At 35.1% G+C, this 19779-nt stretch overlaps 1 protein-coding gene across 1 annotated transcript; it reads left to right on the top strand.

Annotated features, from left to right (window-relative positions):
* The first annotated feature begins 17154 nt into the window (after positions 1-17154).
* LOC139849726 (uncharacterized) lies at positions 17155-17961 on the top strand. The gene has a single exon (XM_071839356.1). The coding sequence runs from the start codon at positions 17155-17157 to the stop codon at positions 17959-17961; it is 807 nt and encodes a 268-aa protein (XP_071695457.1).
* The last annotated feature ends 1818 nt before the right edge of the window (positions 17962-19779 follow it).

Below are 19779 nucleotides of genomic sequence, written 5' to 3'. Positions count from 1 at the left end.
TATTAAAACACTACATGTATATACATTTTAACTGAGTCGTTAAGTCATCGTTAGTCGTTACATGTAAATGTTGTTTTGAAACCTTTAGGTTAACGATCTTGTTAAATGTTGTTAACCCAATGTTTATAATATCAAAATAGATTTTAAATTATTATATTATCATGATATTATGATGTACAAATATCTCTTAATATGATATATATACATTAAATGTCGTTACAACGATAATCGTTACATATATGTCTCGTTTCAAAATCATTAAGTTAGTAGTCTTGTTTTTACATATGTAGTTCATTGTTAATATACTTAATGATATGTTTACTTATCATAATATCATGTTAACTATATATATAACCATATATATGTCATCATATAGTTTTTACAAGTTTTAACGTTCGTGAATCACCGGTCAACTTGGGTAGTCAATTGTCTATATGAAACCTATTTCAATTAATCAAGTCTTAACAAGTTTGATTGCTTAATATGTTGGAAACATTTAATCATGTAAATATCAATCTCAATTAATATATATAAACACGGAAAAGTTCGGGTCACTACATTAGGGTCGTTAAGGGCGTTGGAATATGATTTTGGTGTAGGAGAAGGTGTGGAAACGTGGAGATTAAGACGTTGAACAGGTTTGGTGGTGCCAAGGCGGTGTTGAGTAACCATAGGGTGAGTGGAGGTCGTGTTTTGAGGTGGTGGGGGTGGTGAGGGTGCAGGAGTAGGAGGAGAAGGAGGGCTAGGAGGAGTAGGAGTGTCGGGTGAGGGTGGAGTGGCGACAGGAGTTGGAGATATGTGTAACGACCCTACTTTTTCCGTTATCTTTTGCAGATAATTATTTAACGACCGTTAATTATTTTTCGTGCCACGTCATTTCTATGACCTATATTATTATTTTTGTAATAATATATTAATTATTATGTGTTATATGAATATTTGTATTCATATCTTTAATTGTACGTTTCTACGTGTCGCGGATTTCTATCCGGCGAATCTTTTCGGTTTTCAAACCAACGGTCGAACTTTTGGAATTTTTAAGTCCTAATTATTTTAAATATGATATTTTGATGTCATATGATTATATATAGTGTTTATATATTTTATTCGTCGCGTATTTATTATCTCTTCGAAAAATCAATCGCGTAGCGGCGTTTTCGCGTTTCGGGTTTCGTTCGGGCGTTCGGGCCACTAGGATTTTGTCATTTATCAAATTGGGCCACTATGGGGCCCACCCCATTCAGTTCTTGGCCGAAATTGTCAAGGAGGGGGGTATACCCCATTCATTTTTGCAATACTCCTCATTTTTACATTTAATTCCTAATTTTATCAAACCTAATTTTAGATATTTGCTCTCTTCCTCCTCTTTTGCTCCCTTGAGCCGTCGCCACTTCCACCACCAACATCATCATCATCAATTAATTTTAAAGCTTGGATCAAGGATTGATTAACACCAACGCGTTCCTCTCAATCTCCTCTACGCGGTAACATCCATTGATTATTGATTAGGGTATAAACCCTAACCCTAGAACTTTTGATTTTTCATTTATTTTCTGTATTTTTATGATTATTTAGTAGTATGATGTTTGTGGATTATTGTAATGGTGTTTGTATGCATAGATGTACTCATAATCACATGTTTTCGGTTTGTAAAATTCTGGACAGCAGCTTTTTCGTGTGTTTCTGATATGATGACTGATATAAATGTTAAAATAATGTATCTAGATGAGTTCCTCTCATCAAGACGTTAATTTTAGACTCCGGATTCATGTCGTTTCGATTCCCGAAACCCTAATTATGATCAAAGTGGTATTTTGTTAAGATTGAAATGTGATTTTGGTATGAACCAGGTTTGGTCCTACTTTGTGACCATATTTGGTGACTTTAGGGTGTGTTAGTGTGTTAGAACTGATGGTGGGGCGAACTTTCATGTTCGGGTCATCTCAATCCAAGCCACGAATCACCCGTTACGTCTAAAACACGTTTTTGATTGAATTAAAGTTCCAAGTAGTGTATTGGCTGTACATCACGACTTGTGGGCTGTTCTTGGTGTGTTCTTGAGTGTACCAAAGTGTCGGGTGGTTTGCTTAGGCGGAGATATATGTAAGGCTCGCCGAAAACCGACACCCGGGGCTCAAGATACGACCCGATGAACTTTTGATTAAAACTTATGGTTAAATATTAAAACTTATGAGAAAAATAATGATTTTCATTATTGATTAATTACTTATGATATAAGAAGTAATTATTATTATTTAAGACGTATGATATATATTTATTATATCATTTAATTATGACTTATGATTTAATTAACATTTTAATTAAACTTATGATTAATAATACTTTTATTATTAATGAAAAATACTTATGATAAGTATTAAACTTATATTATGAGATTATTATTATTATAGGACTTATAATAAGGATTAAATAATTATTTAATTATTATAAGACTTAGTTATTATTTAATTATTAAATACTTATGATTTAATAAGTATAATTAGAAATTTATGATATGATTAATAATTCATTATTAATTAATAATACTTATGATATGATTTAGAATTTATTATTAATTAATAATACTTATATTATGACTAATATTTAATTAATTAATTAAATACTTATGTTATATTAATTATATCATTTAAACTTATCTAAACTTTAATAATTCATTTTTATTTAATTAAACTTATGTTAAGACATAATTATACACTTTTGACTTTAATAAACATTATAACCTATGTTATTATTATAACTTACACTTTTCAAATTAATGTTGACTATGTTTGACCACGGTTGACTTTTGAGTTGACTTTCGGTTGACTTTGACTTTCAGTTGACTTCTGTTGACTTTCTAAATAAGGAAACTTTCCTAACTTCAAAACTTTCTAAAAATAGAACTTTCTAAATTTGGAAACTTTCCAAAAATAGAAACTTTCCAAAAATAGAAACTTTCCAAAAATAGAAACTTTCCAAAAATAGAAACTTTCCTAAAATAGAAAACTTTCCAAAAATGGAAACCTGCTAAAAATAGAAACTTTCTAAAAATAGAAAGTGTGTGTCCGTACGCTGTTCCGATCAAACCGATGCATGTTGAGTGTTGTTCTATGTCTACTTGCAACATGTACAATAGCTATCATACTAAGACTTGACCTAAGTTAGTTATTTATATCGACCTGCTTTATTTATAGGTCGGCGTTGTGATCATTCATGATCACTTTACTTCATTTGCTGTTCGCATAATTGTGTGGTTACTTCGTTTGCTATTAAGGTGAGTTATAGTCCCATTTTTCTATTTTAAAGCTTTTGGAATGAGAATACATGCAATTTATTTTATATTTTGGACATAAGTGGAAGTTGGTTTAAATTATTCATTGTGAGTTGAACAAAAATATTCCCTAGTCTGGTAACTGTAATCACTGGTTTCTACTGGTGAACGCGAATCCTATGGATAGATCTATCGGGTTTGACAACCCCATTTCGAGCTAGTCGCGCTAGCAATTTGTTATCGGAATGTTTAGTACTTCGTATTTTGTTGTAGATACACTTGTTCGGTGTATATTATTTATTGTGTTTGGCAAGGGTAAATAAATGGTTAAGTGGTTACCAGGTGGCTCACGGAAAATGGAATAATGTTTTATTATATGTTTTCTAGCATATAATTTGGTGGTTCAAAAAGGAGTTTTTATGTTTTCAAACATAAATTTTTATTGTTTAAATTAAATATTGTTTGCAATATTAAACCTATAATTCACTCAACATTTTTGTTGACAGTTACTCGCATGTTTTATTCTCAGGTTCATGATTGATTGCTTCCGCTGTGCTTAGAGAGTCTGCATATTTATGATAGCAGCTTTTGTTAAACATTAACTTGCACTCTATTTTGTTACATTAAATAGTGGTTGTTTGTTGACTTTGTTTTGGTCAACTTTTGGTTAAAGTATTATTGTATAGTTTTTCTAAACTTATATATTTTAGTAGATTTCCTTTATAGGAAATCATTTTTAAATAAAGAATGCAAGGTTGTTTTATTAAATTCATATAGAGTTTCGATCAAGCTGTGGGACCAAGTTACGGAGCCGTCAAGTGTTTTGACGGAGTCGTCACAGTTGGTATCAGAGCTCTGGTTGTAGGGAATTAGGCTGCATTGATGTCGTTACCCGGGTCAATAGGGTGCATTAGTGAGTCTAGTCTACAGCCCGGCCTATTATATATTATTATATGTGATTATTTGTGTCGTGTTGGTATGTATATTGTTATCATACATACATATTCTATTATGTTCTGAATCCGGAAGGAACTCCCATTCCGATTTAAACGTATTCTCCGACTCATGTGAGTTCATCTTTTAAAGGAACACCTCGGTTAGTGAAACCGAGGGGGTGTCATTCTTGACTTCTGGAATTCTCGACATTTCTATGTCATAATTAGTGTTTATTGATATAACGTTTAAGTTACATTACGTGTTCTAGAATTCTCGGCATTTCTATGTCATCTATTATGGTTATGTATATAACGTTTGAATTATATTACGCGAGATGTCATTCTTGACTTCTAAATGCTAAGCATTTCAATGTCAGTTATTATGTTTAGGTATATAACATTTTTGTTATATTACGTGCATTTGTGCCGTTGTGCCTATGTGCTTTGGTTGTTGAAACGGAAAACGTCATTCTTACTTTTAGAGATTCTTGGTACTTCGAAGACATTTTTATGTCATCGTTACTCCTATTCATTACTTTCGATGTCTTTGTCTCTTGTGCTATCCTTAGCACATTGTTAAGAAATTGTTTTAGGGAAATTGTGTTGAAATTCGAGGTTGACCACGTGTCCTGACCTTATGTAGTGATATTGGAATGGAACTATGAGTTAGTGAAATATAATGGCGTCAGGCCAACGTGATTATATTACTTTAATTCATAAAAAGTCCCAATATTGTGACATGAGGAATAGAAAGCGAGTCAAAGAAAATTTGTACACCACTCATTCGGAAATTCTAACGTTATTACATGAGTAAGGAAGATACTCATTATCTTATTTGTTGATATGCGAGAGACTCATCTTAACCGAACTACCTACCCCATGTTTTATCATTTATAACTCGCTTGTTAGTGACAGCTTCGCACGTGAATAGTTTTGACCCAAGAACTTGTGTTCTGATAAAAGTCAAGACATTATTTAACTCATTGGTTTTCATGACCTCGTAGCATTTATTGAAGAGATGTCGCAAGACGATTCAAGTCCATCACCCGAGCTTTAACGATCTTACTTCAACTCGTAACCTCTGTGATGCGGATACCCTGCTTTTCATTAAAAATTTTACACATTTGTGTAATTGGGCGGTTCTCACGAGATTTATGGGCGAATAGAAGTAATGAAATACTTTGTCATGTATACTATTTATAAAATCATATATGTACGTATGAATTCAAATGGACAAATTTACCCTTACCTATTTTGGCTAGTATACACTAATTTATACCTTCAAAATTATTTTAAAACCACTCTTATTGAGTTGTCTAGTTAACTCAAATTGATTTACGTAAAATGGTACACGTTGTACATACTTCTAAATTTACTAAGAGCTTCGCTCCATTTATGGGGTTACATTAGACGTTTAAAGCTTTTTCAAAACTTCTTTGATTGATTACATTAGAATTTTCGCATTACTCTACAGAGTGTTTGGATCACATTTCTTCTCATCCTCCGTTTAAGGATGAAAATTTACCATTAAGTCCATTGATAGAAATTCTTACACCAGTTTGGATGCCGGTTTTATAAAATTTGTTGGAAAGTCTTTGCGCTCATAGAATTTTCCCTCTTATGGTTGGACATGGCCGAAACGCAGACCGATAAATCAAGTTTCTGGGGTACACTCGATGGTCACCTTATTGTAGAAAAGGCGCTAGGTGGGTTTCTACCCCAACTGTTGTTATAATGGGTATCATGGATATATATTACTCTAGACCGTTTGAGGAGTTTCTACTCTCAATTTTCGCTGTCAACCGCAACACCCTCGTAAACATCAATCCTAGGATTCGATACTTTAGGGTGCACGAAATTATTTTTGGAGATTCATCTCACCTGGAGTCGGCCATTCTTTATAACCCATGATTCGCGTTCTTTTCATCCGCACATAAATTTAAGAATATGGATGAATCCTAGACTTCCTCGCTCATTGTACAAGAAAGTTCACTCTCGTTGAATTATCACACCTTTCATACGTCTTCCTCTCGGAAATATAATGAAAATTTACTTTGGAGTCCATGATCCTCGTTAACTCCTTTGAGAGAATTGCCTTAAATATCTATGCCACCGATGTGACTACTCCATATTTATTTCTTCCTTCATTATTGCAACTTTATTTCATCCGTCCCAGTTCGTCCCCTTGGGGAGCTCCCGTTTTGTTCGTTGAGAAGAAAGATGGTTCATTTCGTTTGTGTATTGATTATCGTGAATTGAACGAGCTTACTGTTAAAAACCGTTACCCTCTTCCGAGAATTGATGATCTGTTCGATCAACTTCAAGGTTCGTCCGTTTATTATAAGATTGATCTTCATTCCGGTCATCACCAACTGCGGGCTAAAGAAACTGATATTCCGAAAACTGCTTTTCGCACCCGTTATGGTCACTACGAATTCCTTGTTATGCCGTTCGGATTGACAAATGCACCTGCTGTGTTCATGGACCTCATGAACCGTGTGTGTAGACCATATCTAGACAAGTTCTTTATCGTTTTCATCGGTGATATTCTTACCTATTCCAAGAGTGATCATGAACACGAAAAACATTTGAAGTTGGTGCTTGATTTATTGAGAAAGGAAGAGTTGTACGCTAAGTTCTCTAAGTGTGCTTTCTGGTTAAGAGAAGTTCAATTCCTTAGACATATTGTTAGTAAACAGGAAATACAGATTGATCCTGCTAAGATTGAGGCGATTAAAAAGCGGGAAACTCCGAAAACTCCTACTCAGATCCGTCAGTTTCTAGGATTGGTAGGATATTATAGAAGGTTCATTTAAGATTTCTCTCGTATAGCGACACCTCTGACTGCTTTAACGCATAAGGGGGAGAAGTATGAGTGGAAGGATGAACAAGAGACTGCTTCTCAAATTTTGAAGAAGAAGTTGACTACCGCTCCGATATTGTCACTACCTAAGGGTAATTATGATTTTGTTGTTTATTGTGATACTTCGCGTCAAGGCTTTGGGTGTGTTTTGATGCAATGAAAGAAGGTTATTGCATATGCGTCATGTCAGTTGAAGATCCACGAGCAGAATTATACAACCCATGATTTAGAATTGGGAGTTGTTATATTCGCACTCAAGAATTGGAGACATTACTTATATGGGGTCAAAGGTACATTGTACACTGATCACAAAAGTCTTCAACATATTCTTGATCAGAAACAGTTAAATATGAGGCAACGAAGATGGGTTGAGACGTTAAATGATTATGATTGCGAACTTTTATATCATCCGGGAAAGGCCAATGATGTGGCTGATGCATTAAGTCGTAAAGAAAGGGCTGAACCTTGCAGGTTTAGGGCCTTGAATATGACAATTCAAACATACCTCGCTAGGCAGATCCTTGAGGCACAATAAGAAGCCTTGAAGGAGGAAAATTTTGTAACGGGAAGGTCCGAGGCTTGAGTAAACAGTTAGAGGTACAAACCGATGGTACTCGGTATTTTGCGGGATGCCTTTGGGTTCCGAAGTTTGGTGATCTACGAAAACTTGTTTTAGATGAGGCTCATAAGTCTAGGTACTCTATTCATCCTGGTTCAGGAAAGATGTATCATGATCTTAAGGAGCTGTATTGGTGGCCTAATTTGAAAGCTGATGTGGCTACGTATGTGGCTAAGTGTTTGACCTGTGCTAAGGTTAAAGCTGAACATCAGAAACCGTCTGGACTTTTGGTGCAACCTGAGATTCCCGAGTGGATGTGGGAAGGTATTACAACGGATTTTATTACGAAGTTACTGTGAGCTGTGGGTGGTTATGATACCATTTGGGTAATTGTTGACCGACTCACAAAATCAGCTCATTTCTTACCGATTAAGGAAACAGATTCGATAGAGAAGCTTACTCGTTTGTATTTGAAGGAGATTGTTTCTAGACATGGTGTTCCCGTATTTATTAATTCGGACCGAGACAGTCGATTTATATCGAGATTTTGGCAATCCTTACAGGAAACTTTGGGAACTAAGTTGGATATGAGCACCGCTTATCATCCACAGTCGGACGGTCAGAATTAAAGGACCATCCAAACATTAGAAGGCATGTTGAGGGCGTGCGTAATTGATTTTGGTAATTGTAGGGATAGATACTTGTCGTTGGCTAAGCTTTCTTATAACAACAGCTATCATGCAAGTATTAAAGCCGCACCGTTTGAAGCTCTGTATGGTAGAAAGTGTAGGTCTCCTATCTGTTGGAATGAGGTTGGGGATGCTCAACTCACATGACCAGAGATCATTCACGAGACTACCGAGAAGATTGCACAGATTAAGGAAAGATTGAGAACTGCCAGGAGTAGGCAAAAGAGTTATGCTGATAAGAGAAGGAACGATATCGACTTTCAGGTCGGTGATCGTGTTATGTTAAAAGTTTCACCTTGGAAGGGTGTGGTACGTTTTGGTAAAAGAGGAAAGTTGAATCCTCGAATTGTTGGACCTTTTGGGATTATTGAGAGAGTTGGACCAGTGGCTTATCGTTTGAAATTGCCACAAGAACTTAGTGCTATTCGTGACGTTTTTCATGTATCGAATTTAAAGAAGTGTTTGGCCGAGGCCAATGAAACTATTCTTTTTGATGAACTTCATGTTGATAAGCAACCTTATTTTATTGAAGAACCTGTTGAAATTATGGACCGAGAGGTAAAGACTCTTAAGCAGAGTAAAATTCCTATTGTTCGAGTTAGATGGAACACCGGACGCGGTCCCGAGTTCACTTGGGAGCGTGAAGGTCAGATGAAGCAGAAGTAACCGCATTTTTTCCCAGATGCCGAGGAAACCCCTGCACCTACTTAAATTTCGGGACGAAATTTCCGTAACGGGAAGGTACTGTAACGACCCTACTTTTTCCGTTATCTTTTGCAGATAATTATTTAACGACCGTTAATTATTTTTCGTGCCACGTCATTTCTATGACCTATATTATTATTTTTGTAATAATATATTAATTATTATGTGTTATATGAATATTTGTATTCATATCTTTAATTGTCCGTTTCTATCCGGCGAATCTTTTCGGTTTTCAAACCAACGGTCGAACTTTTGGAATTTTTAAGTCCTAATTATTTTAAATATGATATTTTGATGTCATATGATTATATATAGTGTTTATATATTTTATTCGTCGCGTATTTATTATCTCTTCGAAAAATCAATCGCGTAGCGGCGTTTTCGCGTTTCGGGTTTCGTTCGGGCGTTCGGGCCACTAGGATTTTGTCATTTATCAAATTGGGCCACTATGGGGCCCACCCCATTCAGTTCTTGGCCGAAATTGTCAAGGAGGGGGGTATACCCCATTCATTTTTGCAATACTCCTCATTTTTACATTTAATTCCTAATTTTATCAAACCTAATTTTAGATATTTGCTCTCTTCCTCCTCTTTTGCTCCCTTGAGCCGTCGCCACTTCTACCACCAACATCATCATCATCAATTAATTTTAAAGCTTGGATCAAGGATTGATTAACACCAACGCGTTCCTCTCAATCTCCTCTACGCGGTAACATCCATTGATTATTGATTAGGGTATAAACCCTAACCCTAGAACTTTTGATTTTTCATTTATTTTCTGTATTTTTATGATTATTTAGTAGTATGATGTTTGTGGATTATTGTAATGGTGTTTGTATGCATAGATGTACTCATAATCACATGTTTTCGGTTTGTAAAATTCTGGACAGCAGCTTTTTCGTGTGTTTCTGATATGATGACTGATATAAATGTTAAAATAATGTATCTAGATGAGTTCCTCTCATCAAGACGTTAATTTTAGACTCCGGATTCATGTCGTTTCGATTCTCGAGACCCTAATTATGATCAAAGTGGTATTTTGTTAAGATTGAAATGTGATTTTGGTATGAACCAGGTTTGGTCCGACTTTGTGACCATATTTGGTGACTTTAGGGTGTGTTAGTGTGTTAGAACTGATGGTGGGGCGAACTTTCATGTTCAGGTCATCTCAATCCAAGCCACGAATCACCCGTTACGTCTAAAACACGTTTTTGATTGAATTAAAGTTCCAAGTAGTGTATTGGCTGTACATCACGACTTGTGGGCTGTTCTTGGTGTGTTCTTGAGTGTACCAAAGTGTCGGGTGGTTTGCTTAGGCGGAGATATATGTAAGGCTCGCCGAAAACCGACACCCGGGGCTCAAGATACGACCCGATGAACTTTTGATTAAAACTTATGGTTAAATATTAAAACTTATGAGAAAAATAATGATTTTCATTATTGATTAATTACTTATGATATAAGAAGTAATTATTATTATTTAAGACGTATGATATATATTTATTATATCATTTAATTATGACTTATGATTTAATTAACATTTTAATTAAACTTATGATTAATAATACTTTTATTATTAATGAAAAATACTTATGATAAGTATTAAACTTATATTATGAGATTATTATTATTATAGGACTTATAATAAGGATTAAATAATTATTTAATTATTATAAGACTTAGTTATTATTTAATTATTAAATACTTATGATTTAATAAGTATAATTAGAAATTTATGATATGATTAATAATTCATTATTAATTAATAATACTTATGATATGATTTAGAATTTATTATTAATTAATAATACTTATATTATGACTAATATTTAATTAATTAATTAAATACTTATGTTATATTAATTATATCATTTAAACTTATCTAAACTTTAATAATTCATTTTTATTTAATTAAACCTATGTTAAGACATAATTATACACTTTTGACTTTAATAAACATTATAACCTATGTTATTATTATAACTTACACTTTTCAAATTAATGTTGACTATGTTTGACCACGGTTGACTTTTGAGTTGACTTTCGGTTGACTTTGACTTTCAGTTGACTTCTGTTGACTTTCTAAATAAGGAAACTTTCCTAACTTCAAAACTTTCTAAAAATAGAACTTTCTAAATTTGGAAACTTTTCAAAAATAGAAACTTTCCAAAAATAGAAACTTTCCAAAAATAGAAACTTTCCTAAAATAGAAAACTTTCCAAAAATGGAAACCTGCTAAAAATAGAAACTTTCTAAAAATAGAAAGTGTGTGTCCGTACGCTGTTCCGATCAAACCGATGCATGTTGAGTGTTGTTCTATGTCTACTTGCAACATGTACAATAGCTATCATACTAAGACTTGACCTAAGTTAGTTATTTATATCGACCTGCTTTATTTATAGGTCGGCGTTGTGATCATTCATGATCACTTTACTTCATTTGCTGTTCGCATAATTGTGTGGTTACTTCGTTTGCTATTAAGGTGAGTTATAGTCCCATTTTTCTATTTTAAAGCTTTTGGGATGAGAATACATGCAATTTATTTTATATTTTGGACATAAGTGGAAGTTGGTTTAAATTATTCATTGTGAGTTGAACAAAAATATTCCCTAGTCTGGTAACTGTAATCACTGGTTTCTACTGGTGAACGCGAATCCTATGGATAGATCTATCGGATTTGACAACCCCATTTCGAGCTAGTCGCGCTAGCAATTTGTTATCGGAATGTTTAGTACTTCGTATTTTGTTGTAGATACACTTGTTCGGTGTATATTATTTATTGTGTTTGGCAAGGGTAAATAAATGGTTAAGTGGTTACCAGGTGGCTCACGGAAAATGGAATAATGTTTTATTATATGTTTTCTAGCATATAATTTGGTGGTTCAAAAAGGAGTTTTTATGTTTTCAAACATAAATTTTTATTGTTTAAATTAAATATTGTTTGCAATATTAAACCTATAATTCACTCAACATTTTTGTTGACAGTTACTCGCATGTTTTATTCTCAGGTTCATGATTGATTACTTCCGCTGTGCTTAGAGAGTCTGCATATTTATGATAGCAGCTTTTGTTAAACATTAACTTGCACTCTATTTTGTTACATTAAATAGTGGTTGTTTGTTGACTTTGTTTTGGTCAACTTTTGGTTAAAGTATTATTGTATAGTTTTTCTAAACTTATATATTTTAGTAGATTTCCTTTATAGGAAATCATTTTTAAATAAAGAATGCAAGGTTGTTTTATTAAATTCATATAGAGTTTCGATCAAGCTGTGGGACCAAGTGACGGAGCCGTCAAGTGTTTTGACGGAGTCGTCACAATATGTCCGAGAGAGTGCGAGAGAAAATATTTGGAGGAGGGTCGAGAAACTCATATGATGGTGGTGGGGAGGTAGTAGTGGAGCTATAAGGAAAGGATGTTTCATCGAAGGTGACATGACGAGAGAGAATGATTTTGTGAGTGGCGAGGTCAAGACATCGATATCCGCGGTGATTCGATGGATAATCGAGGAAGATACACGGGGTGGAGCGTGGAGTGAGTTTGTTAGTGTTGTTGAGGTGAGGGTAGCAAAGACAACCGAAAACACGAAGAGTGAAGTAGTTGGGTGGATATTTATAGAGTCGTGTATGGGGAATATCGTGGTTTATTGCGGATGAGGGTAGGAGATTGAGTAGATAGGCGGCCATGTGAAGAGCCTCGACCCAAAAAGTAGGGGGTAGGTTTGCTTGAAAGAGAAGTGTGCGTATGAAGTTATTGATAGTACGAATCATCCGTTTAGATTTCCCGTTTTGTTGGGAGGTTTGCGGGCAAGAAAAGCGTATTTGAATACCGTTGTTTTGGAATAATTGTTTAATTTGGCTATTGTCGAATTCACCGCCAAGGTCACATTGGAAGGCTTTAATTTCAGAATTGAACTGAGTTTTAATGTATGCACGAAATTGGGTAAATTTATTAAAGACTTCAGATTTATTGCGTAATGGAAAAACTCATAAGTAATGCGAGTAATGATCAAGGAAAATGACATAATATTTGTAACCACTAAGGCTCGGAATAGGTGAAGTCCATAAATCCGAGTGAACAATATCAAATGACGAATCAACATTAGAAACGGAACTACTAAACGGAAGTCTCACATGCTTACCAAGTTGACAGGCATGACAGAGAGTAGGAGACTTTGTATTTTTACATGTAATAGAATTATTAGAAATAAGACGACGAAAAACATCAGTGCTTGGATGTCCGAGGCGCTGATGCCAAATACTGGGTGTGGTGATTAGAGCATGATGAGGTGGGGATGGTGTCGGATTTGTAAACGGGTAGAGATCTCCGGTGCTATCACATCGGAGGAGCAGACGGTTAGTCAAGTAGTCTTTCACAGAAAAACCAAACTCATCAAATGATACAGAAACTTTATTATCACGGGTAAAACGACGAACGGAAATAAGATTCTTAACTATGTTAGGTGTAACAAGAACATTAGACAGGTGTAGGGGTCGGTTAACATTAGGCAAAACGCTATGACCAGTGTTGACAACGGGGATGTGATTCCCGTCACCAACAGCGACAGAAGGATAAATGCAATGATTAAAAACAGTACTTAAATTTTTAATGCTAGACGTGAGGTGAGTTGACGCACCAGTGTCCATAGTCCAACTTGGGTCGAATGTGTGAGGTACTGCTACAGTATTGTTGGGTTGTTGCGGCCCATAAAAGGTTGACATAGATGGCCCATAAACATAAGGTGGACTTGGCTGCATAATGTATTGTTGTGTGTGTAACGGCCCAAAACTGAAATAGGGTGGATCATTGTGGGATGGAGATTGTGAGTAAATGGTATGTTGTAAGTTGGGTCTTGGCTTGTAGGAATTATGTGAGCTTTGAACATGTGTGTGGGTCAGTTTTATCCTTTCAATTGTTTTCTGTTGGGCCTCAATAATATTTAATAATTGACCTTGAGTATATGACTGACCTAAATACTCGTGATTCCTTCCATGTGACGTCGACTGAAATTTGTGTGCCTGAGATCGAGTGTCATCAATCATGATTAATTAATTGGTATTTGTGAAAAGTTGATATAATATGATTCCTTACGTGCTTCCTCTGACTTTGCGTGAAGATCCTTTACATAGACAAAACAATATTTAATTGTTTTGTCTTTTCTTCCTTTTTGTTTTAAATTACTTTGCAACGAAGACACTTTATATTGATTGGTTTTGTTTATTTGATTGCTGAGCATACACTGAATATCTCGATTGAAGAATAACCGATACGGCAGCGGCAATGATTTTGGTCGGTGGGGTTTTAGGGTTAATGAGGTATTGCATCTGATACCATGTTAAACGATAATTGTGATATTATTATTGCTTGATTGATTGCCTACCCCTAATAATGATACAGTATAAATAACCAAATAAAGGTGCAAACCTAGAGGCCTAAATACACATATGGGCCCTTATAGAATATGGGCTATAAATGATAAATATATAAAAGTCCATCGTCTAACAGATCGAACTTGTTATTTAAATGAGCTACAAGGTATTTTATTGCTAGTTTAGACTTACATAAGAGGTGATACTACTTAGCAATCTGTAAGGTCACTTAACACCACTAATTTTCAAATTGTATAGCATACTACTAAATTTAATTATAAGACTCACAAATTTTAAGGATTTATAGTTTACAGTATAATATTATAGAGGCAAACAACCACTTAGGGGTTATTTACTTTTTTTTTCATAATTTGTCTGTGTTTTTATTTGGCTCTTAATGAAAAGGGATGTCTCAACCATTCAGGCTTGCCTGAGTGGCCACCGAATTGTCCAATGAAGCACACCACCCGGGTTCAATTCCTGGCTATGTCAAATTGTTCCAAAAGTGAGTGTGACTAGAGGGTGCGCATAATGCGCAATTCACTCGGTACCAGGTCTCGCGCTCGGGGGGCTTGATTACCCGAGGTTTTACCTTCTATGGGGGAGCCAATGTGCTCGTTCATATGAGGGTTTCCTCGCTTACCCAAAAAAAAGGATGTCTCATTTTATGTCTTTTAGAAACAGTCCAGTTTTCATATTAAGTAACAGATTAATAGCAATTTTTATTTACTGAATTAAAAGATATATAGAAAAAGATCGTTAAGTGAAAAATAAACTTACCTAAAATACCTTTCAAATAAAATTGATTTAAAATAAATCGAAGCCCCATAAGGTCTTATCTTGGATTCCCCACCCACTTGGATCCAAGTGACAAATTGAACTTTAGTAATCCGTAGCTCATAACTATTTGTCTAATTTACAACCCTAACTATTTGTATGGCATGAAGATCCCCAACTTGTTAAAGAGCATGCTGTCAAATATTTTGAAACTCTGTTTTTCTGTCAACATGTTTCTGTTAATACTGATGTTATGAATTTCGATTGGGCCTCAATCAAGTTAAGCCCATTACCAGCCCACTGCCTTGTTTCTCTTGAAGCTGATTTTTCTGTTTATGAGGTTTTTGATGTAATTAAAAAATTCGATGGTAACAAAACCCCAGGTCCGGACGGGTTTTCTTTACGCGTTGTCAAAAAAGCTTGGGAATTTTTAGAAATAGACATCATGGAGATGTTCTCGCGATTTCATAGCCATCCTTCGTTTCCGAAAGGCTTCAACTCTTCGTTTATAGTTTTGATTCCAAAATCAAATTCGGCCAAGAATATTAATCATCTTAGGCCTATTAGTCTCATAAACGCCCCCTACAAGATTATTGCTAAAACGATTGCTAATAGATTAAAGGTCGTCATTCCTATTATTATTAGCGAGAATCAAAACAGCTTCGTCCCGTCTAGATTATTAGTGGATGGGGTGATGGTGGTTAATGAAGTGGTCCATATGGCAAAAAAAAAAAAAAGTCCTTCCCTTTTCTTAAAAATCGACTTCTCGAAAGCCTACGATTGTGTTTCTCACGAGTTTCTTCTTCAAGTCTTATTCAAAATGAGTTTCGGGTCAAAGTTTATATCTTGGATAAAAGCTTGCATATCCAATGTTCACTTTTCGGTTCTTTTGAATGGTTCTCCTTCACGCGAAGGGGTTATGCACCGTGGATTAAGACAAGGCGACCCGTTATCGTCTAACCTTTTTATCATTGTTGCCGAGGTCTTAAGTAAACTTCTTTCAAGAGACCTTGACAATGGTTTGTTGAAAGGGTGCTCGTTTGGTCAAGAGTTAAAAATAAGCCATTCTCAATTCGCGGACGATACCATTATTTTTGCTCACCCTTCCATTCAAGAACTAAACCGAATCAAATGTATTTTGGACTTATTTTTTCAATTATCGGGGTTGCAAATGAACGTCGTTAAGACAACGTTATATGGCATCAACGTCTCAAGAGAAGACATGATCAATTACTCGTCCATTTTTTAGTGTAAAGTGGGCGTTTTCCCGATTGAATATCTAGGTATCCCGATTTCATTATCTTGCAATAAAGTTTCTATGTGGGATCCCGTAATTAAAAAGTTTAAAAAGAAACTCGCGGGATGGAAAGGTAGATGTCTCTCGTTTGGTGGCCGCCTAGTTATGGTTAATGCGGTTATCTCCAACCTTCCTCTTCATTATATGTCCATCTACAAAGCCCCAATTTCCGTTATCAAACAACTCGAAAGATGTCGAAGAAATTTCCTTTGGAGCGGTGATTGTCTTAAAAAGAAAACTTGTCTCGTCAAGTGGGATTCGGTTTGCCTTCCAAAAAATTTGAGAGGTTTAGGCATCACTCCTCTTCATTTGAAAAACTTAGTGATGCTTGTTAAATGGTGGGCTAAAATGAACTCAAATAAACAATGTCTTTGGAAATCCATAGTTGCATCCTCTTTTGGGCCATCTTTCAATGGGAAGATTATGAACACTGTTTCTTCCTTTTATTCGTCACAACTCTCCCCTATTTGGAAAGATTTGGTTAACTTGCAAAAAGAAGATTCGCTTTCTTGTATTGTCGGGCCTACGCTATGGAGTTGGAAAATTGGAAACGGGGCCTCAATCTTATTTTGGCATGATTCATGGGCTCAAGGGAGAATTTTAAAGGATGAATATCCTTTTTCTCTTCAACTTATGCCTTAAGCCCTTTGCAACAATGCAGGCTTCCTGTTTTAGTTTATCAGACCCAACATGGGTGGAATTTTTTTTCTGCCACAACCCTTGAATCTGTTCGATCACGAGCAAGCTATTCAGCTCCAGGCCTTCCTGTCCAGCTTTCGGTTAGTTGACAACAGTCCAGACTTCTTTTTATGGAATGCCGAGCAGAACAATCTTTTTACTGTGGCCGACGCGATTAGTATTCTTGTTCTTTCAAGCGATTTTGAGGTACCTATTTGGCCTAAGGTTATTTGGAATAATAAAGTTCCATCCAAAATCATGTTGTTTCATTGGTTAGCTATCCGCAAAAGCATTCTCGTTAGAGACGTTCTCTCCCGAAGGCATATTCTTCCTCCCAATTCTTCCACTTTATGCGTTTGGTGTTTAGACAACATTGAATCAATTGACCATCTTTTGTTACATTGTAGATGGTCTTTTAATGTTTGGACGGATTTATTTAGATGGTGGAATCTTAGATGGGTTATCCCGAGGTCCATTGAAGATTTTTCGTTCGATTGGTACTACGGTATGGGAATCAAAGCATCAAAGTTTTGGAAGTTGATAGGTCCCGCAACTATTTGGGTCATTTGGGTTGCTAGAAACGATGTCATCTTCGACAACAAATACTCGTGTCGTTCAGTTATTGTTCGTAACATCAAGCTCAAAGTTTTTTTTATGGGCAACGAACCTAAATTTTTGTCACGGGTTACATTCGTATGTATGGGATCAAAACCCGTCTTTGCTATGTTTTTAGGCTTTCAAGGCATTGTATGCTCTTTCAAGTTCAAGACCGAGCAAGTCTCCGTCTTTGTATTTTGTTTTGATCCTTCATTGTTTTGATGAAGCGATCTTTATTATATATAATTCATCCTTTTTCACCGGAAAAAAAAAACCTATTTCATTTCTGAATCCTTATGTTTGCCTCTATACTATTATATGTTTTAATGCTCTAAAAGTCAAAATTGTTTATCTTGAATCATTAATTTTGAGTATATTCGTGTGGTTATCATACTCCAATTAAGCATCAATTGATGACATCAAACCTACTTAAAGAAGATCGATAGTTTATTAGTTTACCTATGCTATTTATAAGCATGAATTACATATTCGTAGTCTACTTTACATTGGGCTTCTAACGTGATAAGTTGACGAACTTTTATGTTTGACTTTACATACTACATTGAGCTTTTATGTTTGACTTTACATTGAGCTTTTATGTTTGACCTACAGGTTACAAGAAGGGTTTCTATGTTACTCGCCACAAAAACCATTCTAATTAAGATGGTAAACAAGTCGATTCTTACCACCCTTCACCTCGGTCTACACAAGCAGTGGCGGTACCAGGATTCCAAGTCACCAGGGGCAAAAAAAAATATTTAAAACCGTGGCAATTTTTTGGGCAAAATATGGAGATTTTGAGGAAAAAAATGGAGGTTTTTAAGCAAATTATGGAGGTTTTGGGGGTAAATTTTAACATTTGTGGACAAAATTTGAAGGTTTTGGGGTAAATTTTAGAGATTTTTGGGCAAAATTTAAAGGTTTTGGGGCAAAATATGTAGGTTTTGGGGCAAAAAAAAATTCACCGGGGCAAAGTCGAAAAATCCAAAAATTTTACACTGAAAATTGCAAATCCACTGGGGGCGGCTGCCCCCGCCTGTCCCCATTAAAAACCGCCCCTGTACACAAGTCCCTTGGGATTGAGTATAAATTTATATATAAATAAATATATGTATATTTATATACATTATTATGAGATTTTACAAAAAAAATCGAAAAATGAGTGGGGAAATCTGAGAAATTACGAGATCTTACGAGAAAATCCGATAAATGAGCAAGCAAATTCGAGAAATCGTGGCTTTGACCAAATTTGGCCCTGTTGACCAGGAAATCTCAGGAGATAGATATCTCGTCTCGGTTGCCTTCTAAAAACGAGATCTCGAGGAGATTTCGGGGAGAAATAAGGAGATTTACAACACTGTTGTCAACCTAGATTTGATTCTCATTCCAAGCAGGGAGTTTCCAACATTTGATGGTACTGCCAACATCGTCGCGAATTGGATTTTCTCATAACGCATGTGTGGGTGACAAATGAAAGCATTCGATGTTGATATCGTCGTTAAAAAAAAAAAATTCAAATCGTCTCTTTTGCTTTTTCTTGATTAAACTCTAAAGGGCACAACAATATTTGTTGGATTTCTTGGCACTCGAACCACGGCCTGATAATCATATTTTATCTTCTGACTAGTTTATTACAGAAATTTTTTTATAGGCGGAGCTAATAGGGTGGTCAAAGGTGGCTATGCCACCCTCAACAAATTTGATCAAATGCCCACATTTTGAAAAGTGTTTAACAATATGCTATATATATATATATATATATATATATATATATATATATATATATATATATATATATATATATATATATATATATATATATATATATATATATATATATATATATATAAACTACATGTCCATCAACTTATAATTAGAGAACGGGTCAATCCAAAATCAATTATGTAAATTACTCATAATTAGGTTTCCGTGCTAAAACTCAAGGTTAGTTTTTCTTTTCTTCCTTCTATTCAATAAAGTTTATGTTCATTAAGTAAACCCTATTTGTTAGATTAACAATTACGAATGAACATAATATAA

Source organism: Rutidosis leptorrhynchoides, chromosome 1 (assembly GCF_046630445.1).
Source record: "Rutidosis leptorrhynchoides isolate AG116_Rl617_1_P2 chromosome 1, CSIRO_AGI_Rlap_v1, whole genome shotgun sequence".
Classification (NCBI taxonomy): domain Eukaryota; kingdom Viridiplantae; phylum Streptophyta; class Magnoliopsida; order Asterales; family Asteraceae; genus Rutidosis; species Rutidosis leptorrhynchoides.
This window is presented reverse-complemented; position numbering and strand designations above follow the sequence as displayed.